The following is a 21,469-nucleotide window of genomic DNA, read 5'->3' on the forward strand; positions in this document are numbered from 1 at the left end:
GGAGAGGATTTATACAAAAAATAACCAGAGTAGCTTCAGACTTTCAGTACAAATTGCAAATATGATGTTAGACAAGCAAGGCACTCGAAGTGCTAGATATTAAGAACAAAATACTACACATGGAAGCCAGTTGTTCACTTTATTTCCTAACTATAAAGTGCTTGACTTCATCATGTTAGTGTTCTCTAAGTAATTTGGCAGAAGCAGTTTTTATGTAGATTGAAGATGTCCTGGCTCTTGATACCTGTATTGGTATACAAGCTAAGTAACTGCACATTCAAGACATGAGGTAGAAGGAATATAGGTGAGAAGTGTGCTTACAATGATACGACACAACTATCTAGATGTGCCAACATCCAATTGCTAAGTGTGGCAAATGGAAAATGCATGAAGGAAGAGAGTCTGCAGTGAAGGAAGACAACTGAATGTTAACAGGGAGGAAAGGGTGGTAAAAAAGAAAACTCAAGAGGCTAAGTTTGATTTTAAACAAAATAAGAGGAAGTGACAAGAGTATATATTTAACTAAGTTTACTATCTCAAACAGAAATTACTTTCTTTCCCTCCTTCTGTTCCCCTCTGACCATTGCTAAGAGAATGTTGACGCTTTCACCCCATTAGTTTAAAGCCTTGTTAATTTAAAAAAAAAAAAAAAAAAAAAAAAGAGAGAAAGGAAGAGCTTCCCAGTTCTTTCTTCTTTGTATTACTGCAGTGCTTTTATCAGTGCTCACGGTAGAAAGTTTTCTTGCAACTTTTCACCTAGTCAAAAGTTCAACTTGTATGGTGTTTTCTGTTGCTTCTAAAAACACCTCTAATTACAAGGTTTTTGCCTCTGTTTTACAGATCTGAAGCGGAATCAAGCAGAAGCAGATTTATCTGATTAAAACAGATAGTTAATTTCTGCCCCAAAGAAATTTTTAAGACAGTGAGTCTTCCAAAATCCTGCTGCAGCAAAGAGAGACTAGGTAGCTGCAGAACAGCTATCCTTTCCCTACTTGACAGCAAGTTTATCATTTGCCAGAAGCAAGTTAATATCTGCCTCGTATCAGAAGTCATCCCATACAATGTAAGGCAAGCACATGTAAAAACATTCAGCCACATTCAGGTTTAAGGCATCCCTCTGAAAGACAGATTAGCTAAAGAGAAACATTAGTTAGTGACAAAAAAGGGACAGTTTTCTTTTTTTTTTTAAAAAAACCCCAACAAACAAACAACAAAACACCAAAACCCCCAGAAATACAACCCAGAGAACTTTTTAAACCAAGATTAACATTAACTTACCAATCGACGCATCACCATCCAAAAGGTTGTCATCTTCAGAGGTCTGAAAGTCCATAATTACACCCGCTCCATCTAAAAGCTCCTCATCACTGCTTGCACTAGTTATACTGTTGTAACTGTTTCGATAGTAGCCTCTATGAAACAGCTGCTCAGACTCCATTTAGCTGCGTTATAACCTATATAAAGAAAGTCAGTTATTTTCTATTTGAATATGCACAAAATACTGAGATGTCTCTATCAAATAAAACAAGTGTATTTTATGCTTTGGGGAAAAAATATTAAAGGTCACAACACTACAAGTTACAAAAAATGTAGCAGTAATACAGAACATTTCATACATAGAAAATTTAAAAAAAATATTTAGTGATTTTTAATCGGATGATGTTTCCTCATCCCATTCCTTGGCCTCTCCTTAGTTCAACGTTATCATGAAAGTATTTCACTTTCAGTACAGGTGGTTGGAATGTGCATTGCACCATGGAGCTGGTGCAAAATCCAGCCAAGCTAAGGTTAAAAAAATTAATTTCTCCAGTCGTGGTATCTTTGTACTGTGTCTGCTTGGAGTGAAACAGACAACAGACTAAAGTTGTAGCCCCTTGAACACAACTGTTCACATTCTTTTGCACAGAAGACTGAAAATATAAAAGTGGAAAACAGTTCAAAATCTTCATGTCCATGTAAAGCTTTCAAAACTCTCTAACTATATGCCTTTTCCCGGTTGTTATTTTATTTTTAAACCCAACGAGGTGTCAGTAACACACGCTTCTGCACATTCAGTGTAACATTACACATTAGGCTTTCACAGCCTCAGGCCAAGTCCTCCTTTGCCTTGTAGAGCTAAATCCACAGAAATAACTTGATGATTGGGATGGGAAGGAGGACAAGATGTGATCACACCTTGATTTCATGCTCTTCCTTATCCAAAGAAAGTCTTATGTTTGTCATTTCTCAAACATCACTCCTTATTAACATACAACAGCCCAACAATTGTTTTTTCAGTAGTAAGAAACCTCTCATTCCCTCCAAGCAAAGGAGATGCCCCCCGACCCAGCTCTGAATTTCTTCTTTACACCCTGTTTCCTCTGCTTATCCACAAATTCTGTAACCATCCACTGTAACTGCTACAGTGCTGCATGTACTGTAAATATCCAGCCAGTTGGCAGCAATAAAAACAGATGACAGGACTTCCAATTCAGATCCCGCTCCTCTACCTAGCTGTTGAGCCTTGTGAAGTATAGCCAAACTGGTTGGGCAATATCAAAAGTTACTTGTGGAGGTCAGACAGACATCTTTCCCGTATTGGCAAATGGCTCAGCATTGTAAGGAAGTTATCTAGAAGATGGGGGGGAAATGAAGCAAGAAGGTTTGCTGGGTAACTGCAGATGTAACTCTCAGCTGGGTGATAACACGAGATAAAGTTCTGTACAGATAAACATGAATTGCTTCACAGGGCCAGGGGGCAGCAGAACCAATCCCAACTTACCTTATAAAGCGATGGGCTCTGACCCGACCACGTCTGTTCACAAATGTACTAATAGAGTTACAAGAAAGAGCTCAGCATGCGCTAGCAGTCCCCAAATTAATTTGACACAAGAATTATCAGTCAGAAAGAACTTCATTAAACCCCCACATAAATCCACAGCTTGTCTACGACGGAGTACAAAATAGCTTTCCTTCTACACGGCAACAAAATGGCTCAGGACTCTAGAGTCTGGAAAAGATGTGATGTAGAAGATGACACAACAGATGTCAGCAGAATCACAAGTGGCATGAAGAAAGTGAAGAGCATCACTTGTTTTTTCAGTAGTCCCTAGATGCCATAATTAAAGAGGTGAGGTGACAAGCAGAGAAAAAATGGCTGATTCTTCACTCAGCATGCAGTGAAGTGGTGGAATTCTTTGTCACTTTGCAGAAGTATGCAATGGTTCACAAAGCAGCCTGACAAATTCACAGAAATTAAAAAAAAACCCCACACATCAAAAGCTATTAAAGACACCACCTCTGGTAGAAATGCTTGAGGCTAGGAGAGCATTCTGGAGCCGTGCATATGCTTACTCTGTTCTTATACCCTTCCCTAGAGTTCTTCTATTGGGGAAAACAGATCCCTTTGGCTTTACTCATTCTCATTTCCTTAAAAAAATATTTAGAATATTTACAATTTAAAACATACTCTCTCTTCAAATAAATTTATTCCATTTATCTTTATGTGAAAATTCTTCTTATCTTCTACCATTTTACAGTCATTGAGAAAAGTTTCTTAGTGGACAGCCAAAAAAATTTCACACTGCATATTATGAAGCTTATCTTATTTGAAAACAGAGTTGCTTATACCTGGCAACAATGGAAGCATCTCCAGTTTTTCCCCAGATAGATCAGATCACAATTTATACTTTATTCAGAAGCTATACTTGAAATTGTTCAACAGATATTAACTTTTCATACACAGTAATTTTTGGCATTCCCAATAAAATGGTACCTACAAAGAAGATGCCAAAAAAAAAGTTGGATGATAAGCACTCTAACTATTTCATTATTATTAGGGTCACAGAAAGTCCTGTTAATATTACTCTCCCAGTACCACTTGAGTACTATCATAAATGAAAGCCACACAGCACAGATGAAATCTGAAACTGGGAATTCCCAGAGGTGTTTCCACCCACTGCACCATCTGCCACCTTCCTCCACCTGCTTCATTCAACAAAATTATATTCTAGACTTTGATCTGCCAATTGGCCTCCTGCTTGAGTGAAATCTTTGTCGCTTTTAAATTAATCTGATTTTCCTAAATTCTGATTAGGTTTGCAACAGGACAGAAAACTCTCCTCCCTTCTCCATAAAAGTAGCACTAAAAGATGAATAGCACAAAACACAAACCCCTCCCTCTAGCACACTAACTTTTAGTCTACTGTGTTCTCTTCCTGCTGTACATCTGACATTTTAATAGTAGATTTTTTCACTTACATAGCAATCCTTATTACAAAGGAGAAAACAATTAACAAGCAAGAGAAAGACCACTGTTCAGTTAGCAAACACAAAAAGTTGTTTGTAAATGTATCAAAAAACCCAAAGAGGTAGCAAATCTAGACCCGAAAAGTACTACTACTTCGGTGAAGAGAAATAACTCTCCCTTTGAATGTCTTTTAAATCACTTTAGATAAACGTCAGAGCAGTGGATTACAGATATTAAATCTTCCAATAGTTCAGAAAATGCTTTCAGCCTGGGCTACAATGGAAGGGAAAGTTTCATCAGTTAGTCAGTAACCGACAAACAAAACCAACAGTCTCTCCAGAGACAGATGAAGCATACTGCAAAGACTCCCTGCATCATCCCTCCACAAATGTGATTCCCCATGCCAACTCCTCTAGGACATACAATTACATGATAGGCATGATACCATAGGCCTTCTCTTCTTGTTTTGAAACACTGCATGTCTCCTGTTGCAGAAGTATATTGCCGACAGACCTCTCCAACAATCAAGCAAAAGCTGTAACACCAAACCCATCCATTCTGAGAACCCTAACCAAGATTCCTAACAACCGTACATTAATTCTCTGCATTCTCGGAGAGTCAAGTACCCCAACTGCTTTGCATCTGACACTGTGCTACAGACACTGCCTTACAGCAGCACGCAGCAACGGCAGGAATGCAGAAAACTATGACTGTGAGAATGTTAACTGTTCAATAAGCTTCACGTAAGACTAAAATTTCACTTCTTGAGAGCACATCAGTCACTAATTTGTCCACCACTACCTGTATTAATGGGGGGGAGGACAGGTTAGGTCAACATACAACAGATTTCCTTGTGTGACTTTTAAGAAAAGGGTTTGCTTAAACTAGGATACAAAGTTAGGGATGCACTATCTTGAGCTGTGTTAAACACACAAGACAACTTAAAAGTGTATGTGACCTTAAAATATTGTTATCAGGTAAGAGACCTGCCTCACTTGAGTGATGTGGATAGATGGAAACAGGTTGATGGGAACAGCAAAAATAAAGAAAAGGAAGAGCCAGGACAACGTTTGTTCTATGTCTACAACATCCAGAAGAGAAGCAGTATCGTGCCTAACCCAGTCTGGTCCAGATTATCCTATGTGGATACTGGAAGAGCGCATTCATACAAGAGAGGCTGCACAAATGCTTATGGAGTTGTGAAGACTAACCAGTCAACTTGCCATTTTATAATATCAGATTCCCTGCCCTATCCAAATGGGCACTAAATGGCAAGGGAGGCAAGACAGAAGTTAGTCAAGAGAAATTGCAAATGGGGAAAAAAGGTACTGGCTGAATGCTAGACAAACCCAATATTCTGAAAAAGCAAACAAAAAATCTTACACTAGATTCCCAACAACAACTAGTTACAGTAAATATTTAAGTAATAAACCTTTCTTTCAACCTAGACTACTGTAAAAATCCAAGAAACATTACAAATGATTAATGAGAACATCAAAGACACATGTAACCCATTTCTATGAAGCACCATAGTTTTGACCCAGAGTCCAGTCATCTCAGAAAGCAGATTCAAAAATGCTTCAGATCATCTTTTAAAAAAAACAAAACCAACAAAACAAAAACCAACAAAACCTGAAGTAATGCAGTGTAAGAATAAAGAAAAAGAAATTATAAGTGATATTCAGGAACAGAGAAGGAATTTGACTCAACTCACAGAAAGGTTGCAACTAATCATGCTTCCATTACTAAGGTATTTCCATGGTGTCCTGACCCATCAAAACTCTTCTACAAAGCAGATTAACAAAAAAAACCCTGACACTAAAAAAAAAATAAACACACACCCCCCCAAACAACAACAACAACAACACACCACCAAAAAACCCAAACAAAACCAAATAAGAGGCAGCTAAAGCAGGATATCTTACCTCCTATGACTAGGAAGAGAGAAGAAAGTAGTAAGCACTCAGGTACATTGAATTGTGAAAGATCTAACTAAATACACTGTGGGCACGAATTACATCGGTAAAGGAGAACAGCACAGAAACAGCTACATTAATAATGGAAAAAGCATAAGGCTATTGCAGATTTCTGTACAATTTAGTACCTCAGGCACTTTTTTGTTCTCAAACACCAGACATCCTGCTTATCTTTCAAGCCCTACATATAAAAGGTCAAGCAGAGTCAGCTGAGGGAACCACTTCCAGTGCAGGGAAGTGTCTCTGCAGAAGACATCGTAGGACCGTAAGGAGCCTGATTTACAGGACACTTGTTGCCAGGCAATCTGTAAATCTTGGGTATGTGCTCTATTGTCCCATAAAAACACTTCTCTCTCTCAAATGGAAGGCAGGAAACAAAGGCATCTTAAGTTTGTTATTTCCCCAGGAGGGGGTTGGAGTGAAAACTTAAAACTCTTCCAGATTACAAGTCCACGTTAAATAGTTGAAAGGGGGAAAAAAAAAAAAAAAGTTGCTAACAGAAGAGCTCTTTCCCAAACGAAGAAGAATCTTGATAAACCCCCAAATCAGTGTAATGTTTTTCTGTTCAGTATTAAGAACTAAGAGCTAAAAAGCAGTCATCTGCCCCCTAACTCACACACACCTTCCTGCAAACCCTACTCAAGGACAGTACCTAGTGAAAAAAGCTACGCAGCCATAGAACAGAAGCAGATGAAACTAAAATTAAGAATACAATCTTAACATATAATAATGTGTTCTACAGTAGAGGAAATGCAGTGACAGCAACAGAGGAGTCATTTGCTGATTTTTTATTTTTTTTTAAATGATAGGGTTTTAAAAATTTTAACTGGCAAGAACCTTCAAAAGTGATTATTTGTTACAAAGTAGTCAGGAATTCTATATGTGTCATCTCATTAAAAAAAATATCCAACTGCCATACAATTTAAGAACAGGTAAAAACATTCCCTACAACCACACTTAAATTAAAATTTTAACATATATCCCACGTATATATGTCAGAACAACAGCCCAAAACATGGAAGCAGTCAGACCAGCTTTGAACACTTAATTCCAAACCTCCCATATTAATTTAAAAGAGTATGCTGTCAGCTTTTTTATGTTTTAAATAAGCCTGCCCTTCAGAAAGAAATTTTGAGCTCAGAAATGACAGGCTTTTTACCACAGTTTTAAAACAAAGGCCACCTTGTGCCCAGTTCTTTCATCCTTAGCCTCACCAGCGTCAAAATCACATTCCCATTTTCATTGCCTCGGCGTAGCTAGCCTCCCTTTATTTATTTTGCCTGTCACATGAAGATAGTTAAACCAGATGAGAACATCACTCATCTTCCAAACTTCAGGTTTGGCAAACGGGTGAATGAATTGTGAGGCATTTCTCAGTGTAATTTTTAGATCACTAGCAGACTATTTCTTCATAGAAAGGCTCAAAAAAATCTCAGACAAAACACAGAAGGGAAGATGAGCAACACAGCACCTTTCCTGAACTTTCTCAAGTCAGCTTAGACCACAAAAGAATACTCAAGAATCCAAATTGTTAAAAATTAGGGAATGCACACGGTAACCTTACAAAAATAAATACACAGAAGATCATTCTCTGTAGCACTGAAAAAACCCATCTGAAACTAACTTAACGATCTCCTGAACAGTACTGCTCCTATTGCAGCCATTTAGTGAGAAAGGATCTTGGTCAATTTTTAGGTCATACTGAGAAAAACAAAGTCACAAAAGGAGCACTGCCACTTAACTGAAGCTACTTGAGCTAAAAGAAAAAAAAAAAAAAACAAAAACAAAACAACTATTTGAGTTTATGCAGTAGATACTCTTGGAATAGAAGAAAAAAAGTCAATTTCCCAAAATATACATGTATAAAACTTAGTCGAGTTCCAATCACAGCTACCTCCAAAATAAAACTAATGTTCAAGGATGAGAAACATACTTGAGTATTGTTTGAACAAGAAAAGTAAGGACAAGCACAGAAACACATAGACAAAACTACATGAGAAGATAATACTCGAAAAGCGTGAAGACAATCTTAGCTTTAAAACTATAACACGACTCAGATCTACGTTCTAGATTCTACAGAATCTTTCCACTCTTAGTTATAAAAGCCTAATATAACATTAACAGCCGGAAAAGCTTTTTCACTGTTATGATACATACCAATACAGACTATCACCATTACATCTGATCTTCACAAAAGCAGAATCAGTAATAAATACCCATTTTTGAGAGCACTTTTTATGTTCTTAGCTTTAAAAAAACCCAAACAACAAACTGTAAACTGCCAGCCTACTTACAGGATGAATGCTGAACTCATGCCTTTAGTCATATGATTTCAACCATTAAGGGCACTGACTTCAGTTTGTATAAAGTATTCAAAAACACTTCATCCCCACTCTCTAAAATGTCCTAACCATTAAGGCTATGGCTAGCCATAGTTGTGACAACTGAGGACTTGTGCCACCTGGAACAAAGATACCAGCCTGCCTGATGGAAGGGATTGCTTCTTTCACATTCACCAAGTTACTAATGAGAATACTCTTTAATTGCTTCAACCAAAACTGGGTGGACTAGCTGAAAACTTAGATTTAAATTAACTAACCTAACCTAATTTACTGATACATCAGAAACAACTCTGCAATCAGAGTTGAAGAGTAGTCTCCCACACTGGCCCGGTAATAAGCAGCTACATGAGTGGTAAGATATTTAAGGTTTTGGGTTGGTTTTTTTTTAATGATTAAGAACATAATCCCTTAGCATGAACCTGAACTAAATATAAAAGCAAATGTAACTCAAAAGCTTAAGCTTCACAGGCAAGTACTGATCCTTAGCCAAGTCATGGTAAACAACTGTGTCCATGGCTGCCACTTCGGTGCAAGCCTAGAAGACACATCAGATATAGTATTAGTTTCTAAACTAACAGGTCAGGACCTACAGCTGCAAATATTCTGTCCAGGAAAGAAAAGATTGGGAGTCCCCTTACAGAAAAAAAAAAAAACAAACATAAAAATCTTTGTTCCTTCTGTGATCATATTTAGATGAGAATAACACTGAAACTTGTTAAAGACAACTGAAAGGTAAAACCCATACTCCTCTTTCAAAGGGCAGAAACTATGACTGTAGGTTCCATTGAGTTAACGTAACTTTTGTCTGTTGAGTGTTTGGCCATGATGCTTATTTTCTGTTTGATAAAAAGACGCAACAATAGCGTGCAACCCTATCTTTGCAGTTTTTAAAGGATTTTGCTCCTTTTGAATGTGGAGTTGCATTGCCGTCATCTAAGGGATATACAAACAATGGAGTAGAGCTTTTACACACCACCAGAACGACCAGAAGCCTTGTTTTTTATACTTTTCTTTATCTTTTCAGAGAAATGCACTGAACAGTCATTAGCTATGTGCACAGATCTGTAAGTTCAGGGTCACACCTGAGTTAGCTGTCTTTCAGATAATTTTGTTCAAGTTCAATGCATTTGGATCTGAATGACCCAAAAGTACTCAAGGGGAAAAAAAGAAAGCACTCAAGTAACAGACCATCATAGAAGAGGCTCTGTGAGCCAAGACAAAGAGCATATAAGAGCACTGACTCCAGCAGAAAGAGAACACATTAGAAGTATTCTTTCTTGACAAGCAAAATTATAATTCAGGGGTCAAACTGGAATCTGAAAAAGCACCAGTACCCCCAGTTTAACTCTAAGTATCTTTTCAGTAACAACAGCTACCACAGATTTTTAAGGTCTTTGTAGTGAATTCAAATTTCTTCATAAACACACAAAAGCCCATGAGATCAAGAAATAAATCCAACAGCATCCTCCAAACACAGCACAGACATAGGACCACTGATGTGAAATCACATGGGGACATCTGGCAGTTTCCGTTTACTTACCCTCCCTACTACTGATTTGCAAATTTCAAAGTGAAGAAAATACCAGCTAATGAGGAACCCATCCGCTGTACTCTGGTTAGAAATGACAACTCTTTGGTCATCAAGAAATCAAAAAGGCTGGGGGGCTCTACTTGGTGTGTCTAACAGACAGATAAATTGACAGATGCACTATGTAGAGCTATTCAAACTTCAAGGCTAGGAGCCCTGACAAAAGGCTTGCTCTTTTTCTTGCTTTGGATCCTCTCAAGTAGCAACATTAAAGTTGCCAGGTGAGGAAGGACTGAAATCATCTGAAGTAAACACCTGGATCTGGCTCATGGCTAACCTTCTTGGCTCTAACTAGACAGAAGCCCCCACATTTTTGTAAATATAGTTCACTGATACTGAAGTACTCACTAAATCAACTGCATTAACAGTTCTGAATGCACAGCAAGTTGCTCTCACTTGAATATTCTTCTCTCCAGCTGTAAAACTTAGTTGGCTGGCTGGCAAATACGACTTCTAAAGTTATGCACACTTTGTCAGGGCCTACAAATGGTAGCAAATTTTCTGACAGGAGAGTCTGGAGGGAAATTACTACTGTTAAATAGCAGTATCAAGTTGAAACCAAGAATCAAGGTGGATATTTTATGAGAAAAAAAAAAGGAAGTGGCTTTGTAGGAGTTTTTTAATTCTGAAAATTACAGAAAAAAGAATCAGCAATACTTTACTAGAAGGCTTCTAGCTAACGAAGTACACAAGACAGTCAATTACCTTCAATGTGTTACAGAATCACAGAGATGAGAGCAGTTCACTGGGTTCATAGGTCAAATTTATTAAAAATAATCCATCCCCTATCCAAAGAACCAAAAGTTTTGCTTTTTTTTTTAAAAAAAAAAATTTGTTAGAGGAATAAACATTGAGATTTTAATAATTGAGTTAATAACATGAACACTCAGTGCACAGGTTGTTAGGTCTTCTCAAGTGTTCTGCAGTCATATAAGCCTTGTTCAGTAATTTACAAGAATTTTCATGTCTCAGCACAAAACAGAGGAAAACAGGTAATTTTGTAAGACTGAAAATTGTAAATGTTTCCACATTCTTGTAGCGTTCTATATAAGAATAAAAGTTTCCTGCAAGACAAGCAGCAAAAAATAAAATATTTTTTTTTAAATCTTCAATTTCTTTCCCAGAGATACCCCCTTTGAAATGTTGTAGATTTACTTTTCAGAATCAGAAAATTTTTGTGTTTGGAAGCATATGGAGAACTGCACTTTTTTTTTCCCCCCAACACATACACAAGAGACAAATTAATAATGGAAACATCAGGGGAAAAGCTGCAGTAGATCAAGAACTGCAGATAACACATCAAAACCAAGAAATCTGGCAGAGAACACTGATTTGGAGATATGAGTAGAAGGAACTCAAACACAATCTTATCTTTCAGGAAAACGAGTACTTGAATTTTAACTGGCAGGGTATCAAAATATTAAGCCACCTCAGTAGCTCTAGCTGTAATTTAAATATAATACTGAAATGAAATCATATTTTTACTATTTCAATTAGGAAATGTTTCTTCATTCTTCTGTGTTGCAGTGTGAACACACAAACTGCACATTTGACTATTTCCTCTTTTCATGAACTTTTCAGAGAAATTCATCAACATACACCAAACCAAAGAGAAAAGTAACACAAAAGGTTATTTTTATCAAAGTGTCAGTGCTTTAGGACTGAACTTAACTCACTTTTTCATTTACTGTTCCTCCTTACCCTCCCAAAGTAAGCAGAGTCTAATCCTGTAACTAGAAAGCATAAGCAAAATGCTTAGCAAACAAAAAAGCTGAAGGTCTAGGAAGTTCAAGGGAAAATAACTGATTAGATTCTCTGCAAGTAATTTAAAAAAAAACCCAAAACAACACTGGTTCCCACTATGAAGTTAAGAATTACCTTTTTTTCCATTCATTTCCAGGAGTACATATCCAAGACTACTTACTACATAATACAAACAAATCAGGATACTGAAGATGTAAACGCAGGGAGCACAGAATTTGGAACTTGCTCTCAGAGCATGCAGGTATAAAGTTGAAATCTTAGTTTGGGGAAAATGAGCAGGGAGGGTGTGTAAACAGTTCCACGCACAAGGTCACTGTGACTGATGACCGCCTTCAGAGATTACTGGGTTACTGCTGCTGCCAAGGAGGTGCCCAAACAGGAAGTTTAGGAACAGGCAACCTGGAGTCTGAGAGTTACGAAATGAACTCCTCAAGCAACTTGAACTGGCACTATCATTTCTGGCACAAATCTCTTCAGTAGTAGAGCTTCTATTCCACTGTTTTATTATGACCAAGCTAAAAATACCCCTACTGCCAAATTATTGTAAGACTTTACCCTGAAAACTTGATCTGCACAGTAACACCTATCCACATTCATACGAAGTCACTTAAACAAGGGGAAGAAAGAAAATTCTGAGTGTTCCTAGAATGCCTTTTGGCAATGGTTGTGAACTTGGAACAGTTGTCCCAGCTTTAGTGCTCACATTCAGAGTGCAACTCTGCTGTTCAAATACCAAGACAAGACACACACACATGAGCCCCCAAAGCAAAGTGGGAGGGAAAAAAAGAGCCGAAGCTTCTATTCAGTGAACAGGAGAACATATATTATGCAGCTAGACCTGGCTGTTCATAGAATGACCAGCATACCGCGGTTCTCGCATGCAGGTTACTGAAACACCAGTTTGTGACAAATGTTAGGTGCAGAAGAGAGCACCAGAGGAAGTACAGAGAGAGTTGCGAGAGAAAAATGCCGGTAAAGATTTGGGCAAAGAAAGCCTTGGGACTCACAGAATAAGGAAAATGTATTTCTAGAAATATTGCAATATGCATTGTGCATGACTATTGTCAGGCAAAGAATTTTTAGGACTGACATACCAATACTAAACAGAAGTGAACAAGAAACAAGCTCTGTTTTTCTGGGCACTATATATCTTTTATTTTCACAGGTGTTGCAGACAGATGCAAAGTCATTTTGTTTTGAGTCGTGAGTTTCAAGCTAGCTGCAGTTTTCCCACAGCAGAATTGCTTCCCATTTTGACAACTCAGAGTGCTGAGCAGCAAGTTTACATCTGCTTGCCAACCAAAAAGACAAGACGTCAAATTTAAAGCAGCCAGCGTAAGACTTTTATCTTAGAAAAAATTAGTGACAGTTGGTGAGTTGCCTAGAGGCTTATTTTATTTCACAAAGGTACATTTCTTATAATGCACAAATGTGGGGTTTTTTAATTTTACACTACAGGATATTAACGTTTCCTTAAATATAGGAATATTATTAGTAACTATCTGCTTTCAAATCTGTCATGTCAACACATCCTTCATTCAACTAGCTGCTTTTGCAAAGAAGCATCTATGTCGCCAAGGGATACAGAACACAAAACCCTTCACAGGTCCATCAAGAAGAAAGGCATCTGAAAACAAAAAGCACCAAACATCTGACACTTAATCATGAACTTAATTTCTTTCACAAACTCTGCACCATAAACTTCAGAGGTCCAACAACCTCAAAAAGGAGGTGCAAGTTCTATAACCCAAATGTTTACCATTTTGGGACACCTTTCCAAAAACATTTTAAAGTGTCTATTCTAACACAATTTAGCACCAGAAACATTCTTAATTTGCCTTTAAGGCCTTGTTTCACCTAGTTTAGCACTTTAAAGCGTGACACAGCAAATTTACTATTCAACACTGAACATATTTTACTATCAGCAGACAATTTTTCACTGTCACACTTTCCGCTGATCATTTTGGATTAGAATTGATACACACTTGTTTTACAGCCAGATCCACGTTTTGGCTAGGGAAGGGAAGGATTTTGGATAAATAGGGAAGATAACATGAAAGAATGCAGTCAATCTTCGGTTTTAACCGCACTGACCTGCACCCTCCTCATCTAATTAAGAGGCTCCAAGAAAAGCCCATTATCTCTGTGTCTCGTGTAACAGCAGCCTTACTAACTGAACCCGCGAGCCAATATGAAGTGAGCTACTCAAACAGAGCAACACTTCTGGCACTGTTTACGTGGGCAGGAGACTCCGGATCCCCTCGGTGGCAGAGCCCCTCAGTTTCCGCAGGCGAATGGGAGCTGCCACAGAGGAACGCCGGTACCGGGTGGCGAGAGACTACACGCTGTGCGAACACGCAGGGTGCTCCCCGTCGCCCCGGCCCTTCCCGTTCCGCGAGAGGAGAACAGAGAGGTTGCGGGTTCCACCAGGAACCACCATTTCTGCCCCATCCCGCCTCCCGGCCACAGGACGAGGCGGCCTCGCCGACGCGGGCACAGTAGCCGCTTCGCGGGCGGGCCGTGCGGCGGGGGCTACCTTCTCTTCTCATTGTCCCGCCCAAACACCGTCGGGCTAGAGCCGCCAACCTCGACCCCGCTCGCTCCGACGCCAACGGGCAGGACCGAGCGGCTCGGCCACAGCACCGCGACTGTCCCGTAGCGCGGCCCTCCATCGAGGGGAGAGGAGGGAGAGAGGGCGACCAGGCCCGGCCCGGCCCGGCCCGGCCGGGCCCGGCCCCGCCCCACCCCACCCCTACCTGTCCGGGTGGCGCCGCCTGCTGCTTCCCGGGGAGGAGCTGGCTCATCCTCCCGCGGCGACGGGGCGGGGTCACGGAGACGCCGCGGACACCGGCTCGGCCCCCGGCCCAACGGTCGCTCCGCCAGCCAGCCCCGCCCCCTCGGCCTGGGGGCGGAGCTTCCTGCCACGCACGCGCGCCAGCGTCACGGCCGCGACTTCCGGTTCCCCTGGTCCGCCGTCGACACGGGTCCGGCCCCTCTCCCTCTCCCGCGGAGGGGTGTGGCTTCTCGGCGGCCCCTCAGGGGAGCAGCCATGAGGCGCGTGCCCGTGGGGGCGGCCAGCAGCCTGCGCTCCGCCGGCCCGCGCCGCGTTCGGGTGTCCGTCCGTGTCTCGCGCCGGAGGCGCGTCTTAACGCGAGTAGGCGGCCCTTTCCTGTGAGGGCGGGCTGCGGGCCCGGGCTACAGGTCGCCGCTGCGCAGAGAGGGCAGTGGCGGGGGGGCAGGAACCACCCGTGCCTTAGAGCGGGCGGAAAGCGGCGTCCCAGGTAAAGGGGGCGGCTCGGTACGTGGCAGCGCCGAGCGGCTTCTGGCTAAACCGAGGCGCGCCTGCACTTGAGGGTCCCGAGAGCGGGAAGGTGTGGGTTATCTGCCTATGGAACGCCGGTCGGGCCGGGCGCTGCCAGCCTGCGGCGGGCCCGAGGCGTGTCGGACACGCCGAGGCCGGTGACGAGCTCGCTGAGCGTGCATCGGCACAGCGGAGGCTCCATCAGAACGCGGCAGCAGGCTCGGGGCGGTTGTTCCAGGGAAAAGCTATACAGTATCCCCGGGTGCGTTTACAGAAGGGGCCAACGACACCGAACGGCGCTTTGCGGTGCGCGGGCAGGGCGGTGGCCCGAGAGACCTAGGGGGGGCGGGGGAGCGCTACGAGCCACAAGCCTCTCCCGTACGCGCTCCGCACCTTCTGGCCACGGAGCAGAGGGCCCGTGGGTGCCACCCGGGAACCCGCGGCCCCAGGCAGCACGACCCTCCCGGGCGGTGCCGGGCGCTGCCCCACTGGGACGCGCCTCGCCCTACAAATCCCGCCCCGGGGAAGCCCCGCCACGTACCGCCGGTACCAGGCTGCGCGGCCCTGGGGGTCATGGCTGCCTCATGAAAGGTGTATTCTTCTTCCCCCCCGCCCCCCCAAAAAACGCAGATACCCATCGCGAGCCGCTGGCGCCCCTGCGAGCCTGCGCCCCCGGCCGTCACGTGGCTCCCGGCTGTGCGTTACCACGGTGAAGCACCGCTCACGCGGGAAGGGTGGCCAGGCGAACCCGCTGCCCCGCCTTGCTACAGCTCGCCCAATGGGAGCTGAGCTGCGGAGCGTGCCCGCCAATAGGGGTCGAAGGGGTGGATCCGCGGTGGGCGTGAGGGCCGGTCGCGTCGGCATGAGGCCCGGTCGAGCGGCCGTGGCAGCGGCGGGCGTAGCGGGGAGGTATGCCGGGGCGGGGGGAGGCGGGTGTGGCCGGTGGCGGGACCGGACCGGACCGGACCGGTGGCGGGTTGCCTCTCTCGGCCGCTCTGGGGCGAGTGGCGTCCCCGGCGCTGCTTCTCGCCCTGGCGCCGCCTCTCGCCCTGGCGCCGGTCGTGCTCCTAGCTGTGCGGGGTTGGTGGGCTGGCAGGGCCCGGCTGAGGAGCGCAGCCCGGCCCGGCGCCTGGCCTGGGGCCTCATCTACCGCCGGGCTGGAGCCGACGGGCACTACGCGGAGCCGCTTTATGTCCGCCTGGCTGCGGCCTGGCCTTGTCGGGTTTGTCGCCTCACTTGCTCGGCGCCCGCACGTCGGTCGGGGCTGTCTCGGAGCTGTGACATGCGCCCCGGCGCACAAGCTGCTTTCGTGCACTGCTTGCCCAGGGCTTGAAAAGCCAGCGCTCCGTCGGCGCTGATGTCCTTTCTCAAGACGCTTGTTTCCCATACCACGGGTAAAAATAAACCATCTAACTTGTACAAAATTATATCACCTCTTTGGCTGAACTGTACCTTCTCACAGGCTGCTTATTGATCATTTATATTTGCACAGAGTGTGCAGTAGGAGCCTAATGCAGCTGGTTTAGCTGTAGTACAGCATAGGTTGTTTCATAAACAGAGCAGAGGTAGGAGAGAACTTTGTAAAGCCATGTAATGCTAAAATTGAGTCCTACTTGCTATGTTTTACCATTGCCCAGAAGAAAATACTGATGTTAATACTGGGTCTTTCTTTTTTTAGAAGTGCAACTTCACACAAAACTATCTGTGCTTCAAGGCAAAAAACCCCCAAACAAACCAAAACAAACCCCACCTAGACATTGCAGGCCTGTCATTTTCACTTTTTTCATTCCTGGTAGTTATCCTTAGTCCTGGCTGTTTTCCCATGCCCTGTTTTGCAGAAAAGATTGCTTCAGTTCTCTTGTGTTTTGTCTTGCTAGACTAATCAAGCTTATTCATTTAGTCTGCTTTTATGGTATGGGTCCTTCAACTTCCTGAGACTCTGTAGAAGCATCTGTGTCTGGTGGATGGTAATTCTGTGACAAGAAAATGATCCCAAATCAGGGAGAAGAGCCTTACCTGAGGTGTGTGTGAAGTATGGATCTAAGCTACTGGGGTCTCCTGCAGGAAGGGTACAGGAGAGCACAAATGCTGTTAGTGCTCTCGAGTGAGCCTTGGATGCAGAAAAGTGTAGGAACTTTTTGTTCCAGCTTATGGAAGTTCTTTCCACTGTAGAAAAGATGATCTTTTAGTCCACCATGAATTTATTTTGACATTGATCACTTTGGTCTTTGTTTTGCCAGTTCTCTTTGCTGTTCTGACATTTCTTTGTATTGCCATACATTCCACATGCAGCTCACTAGTGTCTTATTTTTACCGAAGTGTTTCTCGTGTAGAACCTTAAACACCATCAACATTCAGCTGAGTAGTCTGTTTAATCTCAAAGGGTAGTCTAAGTGGTCAGATGGCACAATAAGAATACTGATTTGCATCATTTTGTGGTGTATTTTTCGTATGCAACATGGAAAAATAAGTTTTCAGTCAGAATTAAGGTCATACCTTTTTATATTGAATAATGGTTCTAAACTTGATGGAGGTCTCTTGAATTTTTGGCTTTATTATAGTGACTAACTTCCAAAATACTGGACTTGATGCTTCTTAAGAAACAGCATGTAGGGATTTTTTGGTCCCTACTATTGTAGTTTTTCCAGTTAAAGTTGAATGGAAGATTGTTAACCAGGTGCCATGGCTCTATACGTTTGTGTGCTAGCTGAATCAGAACTTATGGCACTGACTGCTTGCTTTATTTAAAGATAAAACACATCCTTTTTTAATTCTGCCTGTCAAGATAAAAGATTAAACTGGTTTTAGCAATGCAGCCCCTTTTCTATGGCAAATGAGCCAACTATACCAAAATAGAATTGAGACTAAGAGTAGATGATTTACAGGAAAGCTACAGAGTGTGCGATGCAACTGAAGAGACAAATGAATTGACATTTTGAGTAAAAAAAAAAATAAAAGTACCATGACTAAGTATGGCTAACGAAATATGTTTTGTGTTCTTTTGCCTAGTACTCGCGTAAGGATGCCTTAAGAAGATAACAATGGATAAATACATTAAAGTGCGGAAGATTGGAGAAGGATCCTTTGGGAAGGCAATTCTTGTCAAAGCTAAAGAAAATGGCCAACAGTATGTTATTAAAGAAATAAACATCTCTAAGGTGAGTGATTATTAGTAATTACCGATCCATTCTTTTAGTACTTCTGTTCTCAAAAATCATTATTTTCCTTCTGAAGATGACGAATAAGGAGAGAGAAGAATCAAGGAGAGAAGTTGCTGTATTGGCTAACATGAAACATCCAAATATTGTCCTGTATAGGGAGTCGTTTGAAGGTAAGATTAATTAATGCAGTAAAACCTGAAGTGATGATAGGGAGTGTCTGTGCACTACTTATTGCATTAGTTTAAAAGTCAGTATGTTTTCTCTCCTTAATCACTCTTTTTCATACTTTTATTACTTACTTCAGTTCTTTTGGGTTCTATTTTTTTTAATTCCCCTGCACATTTAAAAATAATAGTAATAAAAAGAAAAGTGCAACAATTAAACAGAAATGTTCATGTGTCTGTCTTACATGCATCAGTTTCGGTTGATGTTTAAATGAAAGGGTGGTATACTCTTGTTTCTCCAGAATGTAAGTCTCTTTGAATACTTGTGTATACCCTAAGGACTTGAATGCTTGTGTATGTTAAATGTGAGTATGGTGGAAACTGGATATTTATAATCTAGGAAGAGGAATTTTATCTCAGAGTCTGTCACCTTAGAATGCAGTCTTCAGTATCATTACTTTCAGAGCTGGACAAATAGATGGGACTGTTTACTTCATCAAGCTGTGAAGGAAGGAGAAATATAATTCCAGATTGTTTTCACAGTGAATGTCTTGGGGAAATAAGCAGAACAGATAGACTCTTGGAATCTTTTTATCATATAGGTTAAAATACTATTAAAATCCCTAAATATTGTTTGAGATAGTGTTTAGGGACCCTGTTCTCATTTCCTTCCTTTCTGCAGACTCATATGTCTTTTGGTTGGGGGGCTTTTATTTTTTCTATTCATTAAATAAGAATTTTGTGCCATAGTCATACTGCACAGCCATGGCCTTCTAGTTTATAAATCCATGCTTCTGTCTTCACTGTAATAGAGGCCTGTTCTTTCAAGACTGCTCTTTTTCTTCTCGCAAGGTAGATCCTGTAATCCGTGGTTCACAAGACTTGATGTTGCACCCTTATTGCTAAAGCACATTGACTTTGAATATACTGGTTTGGTTTATAAAAGAGAATTATTTCAGCAACAGGTCTGCCAGAAATCTGGACTCCTGGGATCACCTTTTAAAATAATACCAGTGATAAAGCCTAGCCAAGATACATACAGCTGTAAGCACAAAAGAAAAATCCTGGGTTTGATGTTTTGAAAGACAGATTTCAGAAGCATTCTGCAGGAGTGACGTTTATGCGACTTAGATGATTTAATTAATTTTGTCTCTGTTTAGTTTTTTGAGTGCTATGACTAACTCTTTCATGAAATCAGACTTTTTCTTTTAAGCAGCATGTGATTGATTTTATGCATATATTCAGCTCTTCTCTAAATCATGCTTAATACGTGAGTAGTGTGGTTACTGTGTGTTTGGTAACTTGCAATTTGCTTCTGCCTAATCTCTTTTTTCATCAGTAACTGTAAAAGATTGCATTGGGGAACAGAACTGTAACTTTGTACGAAATTCGTATTACATATGTTCATAACTTGTAGTGGAAACTTGCACAGAATTTTTTGAAGTTCCCACATTTCATTCAAAAATGAGAAAATAATTGTTTCCGTCTGTCATTGCCTGTTGGAAGTTTTATTACTGTTTTTCAGTCTCTGAAATGAACTGTATGTCTTGCACTTAGTGAGTAGTACCCTATCCAGGTAAAACTCCAAGGAAGAATTAGAGAAAGAGGGGCAACTACCTAAATTAGAATTTAAGATCTCTGTTTTTTTGGGTAGGGGATCTAAAGGATGTTTGAAAGCAGGTTGAAGAATGGGTTTATATTACATCCTTAAAGTGACACCTTTAATTTCATAGTGGTTTTCTACCCCATTTTGAGGCATTGGTTCAGCAGATGTCATTTTTTTTTCTCCGTATCAGAACAGTCTGATGTTAGCAGCTATGGGAAATTTCTGTTGTGAAACTCAAAATAATAAAAGCATTTTTGCTTTAAGTTTGAAAAAAGGACTGATAAATGGTATGTGAAGCTGCATGTGAAAAGGTTGCTTTTTTGTTGCTTTTTCTGTGGCTGCAGTGAAGATATTTGGAAAGTTACGTTAAAGATGAGGTGGGTTTTTTTTTTCTATTTAAAAATAGTTTGTGTTTTATTTTACAGAAAATGGCTGTCTCTACATAGTGATGGATTACTGTGAAGGTGGAGACCTATTTAAAAAAATAAATGCCCAGAAGGGAATCTTATTCTCTGAAGATCAGGTAACAGCAAACTGTTGCTATAGTGTTTTGTTGCATGATACTTTTTCATGAGTTTCAAATTATTTTAGTTCAGTGTGGTAGATATGGTTGCTTAATCTAAAAGGAGGATCTCAAATTGTGATTCCTGTTGCCAGTCACAATGCAATAGTATCTTAAAAAAAAAAAGAAAGTCTAACTGGAAATCCTAGATATGTTTTGTCTGTACATGTAAGATGCTTTAAAAAAAGTTGGGTCTTTTGCAAAGTAAAGCGAATCTGAGAAATGAAAAATACTGAAGGACAACATGAGTATTTTTAAACATTTGAAATGATTTTATTTTTTAAAGGTAAAATGGCACAGGATTTTTGTGTTGTAATACTGATTTTCATTTCAGAACTATAAAATAACATACTTCTAAAGTATAATAATATGAAATAAGGCCATATGAAGTTGACATAATTCAAAAGTTTATTTTTCCATTAGAAAAAAATTTAATATTGTATTGGGAGTATACCATCAGATTTCTTTTTCCGGGATACTGGTTATAAAGTCATTTGTGCTATGTGAGGCTTTGGAATAAATGAGAGGATTTTATGTACAGATTTCATTAAATGAAGTGAAAAGAGATTATGTAGGATTCAGTGTTTTGGTTAGAACTAACATATGTTTCCTTGTTTATAAATTGTTTCTATGGTTTTGTGTCTGCACCCAGTAGGATCTCAAGGTTGGAAAGACTTAGTAGTACGTTAGGGTCTATTGATGGTATTTAGAATCGGGTAATCGTGAAACATTTTGGTTATAATTTATGAAACTTTTCATTTTTCTAACTTGGGCTCA

At 41.1% G+C, this 21,469-nt stretch overlaps 2 protein-coding genes across 2 annotated transcripts in view; one reads left to right on the forward strand and one right to left on the reverse strand.

Annotated features, from left to right (window-relative positions):
* CLCN3 (Cl-/H+ antiporter 3) overlaps positions 1-14,715 on the reverse strand; it is a 68,227-nt gene extending 53,512 nt beyond the window's left edge. The window contains exons 1-2 of the mRNA XM_086464781.1: positions 14,655-14,715; positions 1,279-1,454 (exon numbers count right to left, since the gene is read on the reverse strand). Of these exons, the coding sequence (XP_086320907.1) occupies positions 1,279-1,438 (160 nt within the window). The 5' untranslated portion in view covers positions 1,439-1,454; positions 14,655-14,715. The remainder of the gene's footprint in view (positions 1-1,278; positions 1,455-14,654) is intronic.
* Positions 14,716-17,204: 2,489 nt separating this feature from the next.
* NEK1 (NIMA related kinase 1) overlaps positions 17,205-21,469 on the forward strand; it is a 48,294-nt gene continuing 44,029 nt past the window's right edge. Inside the window, exons 1-4 of the mRNA XM_086464908.1 lie at positions 17,205-17,220; positions 18,209-18,357; positions 18,434-18,530; positions 20,556-20,653. Of these exons, the coding sequence (XP_086321034.1) occupies positions 18,241-18,357; positions 18,434-18,530; positions 20,556-20,653 (312 nt within the window). The 5' untranslated portion in view covers positions 17,205-17,220; positions 18,209-18,240. The remainder of the gene's footprint in view (positions 17,221-18,208; positions 18,358-18,433; positions 18,531-20,555; positions 20,654-21,469) is intronic.

This window comes from Leptosomus discolor, chromosome 4 (genome assembly GCF_034619465.1).
Source record: "Leptosomus discolor isolate bLepDis1 chromosome 4, bLepDis1.hap2, whole genome shotgun sequence".
NCBI classification, from domain to species: Eukaryota; Metazoa; Chordata; class Aves; order Leptosomiformes; family Leptosomidae; genus Leptosomus; species Leptosomus discolor.